At 35.2% G+C, this 5,195-nt stretch overlaps 1 protein-coding gene across 1 annotated transcript; it reads left to right on the forward strand.

The window, feature by feature from the left end:
• Window positions 1-4,370: 4,370 nt before the first annotated feature.
• LOC147787817 (uncharacterized) lies at window positions 4,371-4,886 on the forward strand. The gene has a single exon (XM_087118745.1). The coding sequence runs from the start codon at window positions 4,371-4,373 to the stop codon at window positions 4,884-4,886; it is 516 nt and encodes a 171-aa protein (XP_086974871.1).
• The last annotated feature ends 309 nt before the right edge of the window (window positions 4,887-5,195 follow it).

The raw sequence follows: 5,195 nt of genomic DNA on the forward strand, positions 1-5,195 counted from the left end.
GAAAGTGAGAGAGATCGTGTGTCTTTGGGTCAACCCGAGAGTCATATTTATAGGAATTCTTGGAGAATATTTGCCAAATAATATATTTGCATATTTAATATATTAGGATATAATATCTTATACAAATCATATTTAGATATAATAAGATATCATAATATATATTTAACTAATTTGAATTCAAATTTCAAATATATTTTCACTTAATATATTAAAATACTTTAATTGATTTAATATTTAATGGTATCAAATACCATAAATATTTTTTTCTTTTAATATATTTAATATATTAAATATTAATTTGAACCCTTCAAATTAATATATTTTTCTCCAGTTATATTTAACCTATCTAATAGGTTAAATATTCCTTTCAACTCTTCAAATTAAATATACTTTTTCTATTTATTTAATATATCTAATATATTAAATATCAATTTGAACCTTTCAAATTTTCTTTCAAATATATTAAACCTTCTAGCGTTGTTGTAGGTAAGAGGACCTTATGGACCTACAGATTATAAGCTCAAATGATATAAAATTAATTAATTAAAGTCTTTAATTAATCAATTTTCAATCATTAACTATAGGTCACTCCACTATAGACTAGAGTTGCACTCTTATGCACTGTAGGACAAGTTATGTCCATTGATATAACTATTACAAGCAAGTCGATGTTTCACGAGTTGTTCATAATTACAGCTGGGTCAAAAGTCCATTTTACCCCTGTAATTACATCTTTCACCTTAAGTATAACTGATTCTCTAGTGAACAATTTGTTTATGATCCAATCATAAATCAAGTCCCTCTCCGACCAATGAGAGGGTGGGGCCCATTGTTCAAGTCCCGAAATCAGTACTTGAGAATAACTAACCTACTTTCATTATATGGAAAGGAGTGAGTTCCATCTCATGATATTATGTTCCCAAACTCCCTATTTGGTTAAGTCCCCAAATGGTAGACATAATGACTCGGCTAAAAGAGCCATTCTTACCCATGAAAATTAAAGGACAAGCCCTCACAGGCAGGAGTTCATAACTCACTCAGGATTAAGATCGAGTCGCATATGATCATCATGTGAAATATTAATCTTCTCAATTAACGGATTTACAAAGAGAGATTATATATTTATTGGACCAGTCTTATACAAACTCATTGTATAGGATACCCCCATTTACATGTCCCCACATGAACGATTTGGATAAAATCATCTGTAACGATTACAAATTGGATCGTATCAATGGTGTTACAAGGATAAGGCACCCAACCTTATCCATATACTATAGACTGCTTAGGTTTATGTCAACCACATACGGTTCAAGATTACATTAATAACCAAGGATTTTCATACATGGATAACAATTAAATTACAAATAAAATAATAAAAGTTACTGTTAAAAAACTAAATAATTAATTAGGAAGATTTAGGGCGCAAATCCCAACATCTGTTAGTTATATTCGAACTGAAACATCAACACTTGTGTGAGAAATTATAAATTATTTACAAACGGGAAAGAGGGCTTGGGATACAAAAGAATTCAAAATCAACCCAAAAAATTATACAACTAATTCATGGCCCAGGACGAATACGACTAATAACACTCCGAGTCGACACCCCTCTGTAATAGTAGAGCTCCCAAGCATCTCCCCACCTTGACCAGTACACTAGAAAAGGAGAAAGGTGTAAGTATAAAAATATATTTAGTAACCAACCTACTTGTAGGCCTTCATCGCTTCCTTCTTCTACTAGGTTTCCACGACTTTCTTTTGGTCTATAGGAAGTTTGAGCTTACCCTTTACTGCGCTCTAAGCTACCGTGTAGGTCCCCAAGTTGTAATCGATTCTTCATTAATCATCTACCTTTGTTGTCCCTAGTGTTAAAATGTCATCACTAGCCCAATAGGGTCAAGCCCAACAATTATTGTAGGAATAATTATATTTATGATTTAGAATTTTAGAAATAAATTTAAGAAAATGATTTAGGGATTTTAGGAATAAATTTATGAAAATGATTTAGGTATTTTAGGGAAAAGGTTAGAAATTTTAGGAATAGATTGACTACTTAGTATAAATACCCCTCCATCCTATTTAGTTCATCATCCCAAGAAATCACAAGCAATACAAGGTAGTAGTTTCTACCGAGTGTTTTGTAAATCTCTTCTCGATTGGTCTTAATAAAGTGTGCGAGTGTTTCCCACAGAGAGTTGTGTTCAACAAGCTGGTACCATTGCGAGGTTAATGTAGGTTATCTGATCTCTTGGAATTCTTAGTATGCTCTGTGGTTGCAGCTCTGTCTAATCTTCCACATCAGAAACGATTTCGTGAGATTAGTAGTGAGTGAGTTTCTTTTGTGTCGTGAGTAGTCTGTGACTCTGCAAGTATGGTGTCGAAAGAGCTTGTTTGGTATTACTGATGCATAACCTGATGGTGTTAATATAACACATGCGGAAGCAATTTGGATCTTAGGCGCTTTTAGAACATCAATTATTGTAAATAACTAGCATGTTCATAAGTATTAAAACTTAATGAGTTTAAATACTAACCTTTTGTAGTTCAAACTCCTTTTGCCTCACGAACCGGTTTCGAACCACCACTAGTGTCTTCTCCACTATCCTCCGACCTTAGAACGGGATTGTGGAATCCGGTGAGTGACTAAACTTGGGAGGGATTTTGTATATGTGAAAGAGAGTGTTTGTGAGAGGTTTTTCTCAAGGTTTTTCATCAAGATCAAGAATCCCTTCCAAGTATCATGATCACTCTATTTAAAGAGTCAAGTTTGCATATTCATGCAAACTTGAGATCACCAAATTTTGACACTTAAAATTCCACTCAAATGTTTGGGATTATGTGGCAAGCATGCATGTTTGAGTTAACCAAATTTTGACACTCAAAATTCCACTCAAACTTGTGGGGTTTATTTGGCAAACATAAGTTTGGTTAAACAAAATTTTGACACCTCAAAATTCCACTAACATGGATTTTTCCATTAGATGAAAGTCAACATTTTGACTTTATTCATTTTAATTCAAACAATTAATTTGAATAATGAATTTCAAATTAAAGTAACATTAAATGATTAATTAAACTATTTAATTAATATTTAATATTAATTCAAATGTCAATCCCAATCAATTCCGACACATAATTGATTAAGATATTTAAATCTTATTTAAATATCTCAGATTCTCTCTTTTCGTTTAATTCATAAATAAAACAAAATTGCGGTTAAATATATCGTATATATGTAACGCATATTCCCTAATTTGAATTCGAACACTTCGAACTCACTCGTCACACTGTTCTATTGTTTAGTCCGATATGAGCTAGCAGAGGGACCTAATGGACCTATAGATCATGGGCTCCAACGATCCAAGATTAACCGATTAAACTCATTAACCTGGTTAACCAACATTCGTTAACTACTAGGACACTCCACTATAGCCTAGTAGTTGCACTCCCCTCACTATAGATATATTTCTGTCCATCTGATATAACCATGATTAGTAAGTCGATCCTTCACAGGTTGTTCGTAACTAGAGCTGGGTCAATTTACCGTTTTACCCCTGAAGTTACTTCGTGTTCCTTATGTCTCACTGATCCTCTAATGAACAATTGGTTTGTGGTCCAACCAGTAAACCGAATCCCTCTCAGGCCAATGAGAGGGTGGGGCCCCTTGTTCAAGACCTGGAGTCAGTGCTTAAGGGAACTACCTTTCTTCTATCCCTAAAAGTGGGTAGGAGTGAATTCCGTCTTGCACCCCACGTCCCCAGCCATTCACCCAGTCTTACCCCTGAAATGGGAGGCCTGTTGAGTCGGCGAACTAGAGCCACTCTCACCCATGCAAATCTAAGGATAATTTCGAATAAATAGGAGTTCATGGTTAGCTTAGGATTAAAACTGAGTTACCTAGGTTATCGAATGAAAAGAAAATCAGTCTCAACAGTAAACGACTTTATAAAGTGAGAGTGGTTTTCTTCATGGTCCGATCTTATGCAATACTCATTGCATAGGACGCCCCCACTCACATGTCTCCACATGCACAATTTAGTGATCACATTGTTTATATCATATACAAAAGTGGGCCGCATCCATAGTGTCCCCAGAATAAGGTACTCAGCCTTATCCTTATACTATATATCATTTTGACTATATACTTGAACTTGATCCACTCTTATGTCTCTACATATAGTTCAAGTAGTCATACTATAGCCATAGTGTTCTTAGTTTATTGGATTTAGATTAATGATCGTAAAGTTCACTTTATTCAATAACAATTTTTACTGAATAAACATCAATAATAACTTTATTGAAAATAGAATATATCTTTGTTTACAAACTATGAGTTTTAGGACATAAAACCCAACATAACCAACACGATGGGTGATTTTCAAATCGTTGGAGAAATCAAGAAACTCAACAACAACAACTACAATACGTGGGCAACATGCATGATGTCCTATTTACAAGGACATGATCTTTGGGAGATCGTTGGCGGGTGCGAAACTACACCGCTAGAGGATGATTCTAACGGCGCCTTGCGCAAATGGAGAATCAAAGCAGGCAAAGCAATGTTTGCCCTGAAGACCACAATCGAAAAAGGGATGTTAGAGCATATTTGGGATGACAAGACACCGAAAGAAGCATGGGACACGTTCGTGATGTTGTTCTCAAAGAAGAACGATACAAGACTACAACTTCTGGAGAACGAGTTGTTGTCAATTTCACAACGTGACATGATGATTGCTCAGTACTTCCACAAGGTCAAGCCGATTTGTCGGGAGATTATTGAACTAGACCCGAAGTCTGCCATTGTAGAATCTCAAATGAAGAGGATCATAATCCACGGATTGCGACCAGACTATCGAAGCTTCATTATTGCTATACAAGGATGACCAACTCAACCATCACTTGTAGAGTTCGAAAATTTGCTAGCCAACCAAGAAGTCATGGCTAAACAAATGGGAGGCATCACATTGAAGGGTGAAGAAGAAGCACTCTACACAAGTGAAAGCCAGAGCAATAATAGGTCATCTACAAAATGCGGATACAATGGTGACAAAAGAAGAAGTCACCAAGAAATTGTACAACCAATGAGAGCTCAGAAGAACGACAACCAAAGTTCTCAAGGAAAAAGATTTGAGGGTATTTGCTACAATTGTGGGAGGAAGGGCCACATGTCCAGAGATTGTTGGTCCAAGAAA

Source organism: Cucurbita pepo, chromosome 16, assembly GCF_057944985.1.
Source record: "Cucurbita pepo subsp. pepo isolate OVF chromosome 16, ASM5794498v1, whole genome shotgun sequence".
Classification (NCBI taxonomy): Eukaryota; Viridiplantae; Streptophyta; class Magnoliopsida; order Cucurbitales; family Cucurbitaceae; genus Cucurbita; species Cucurbita pepo.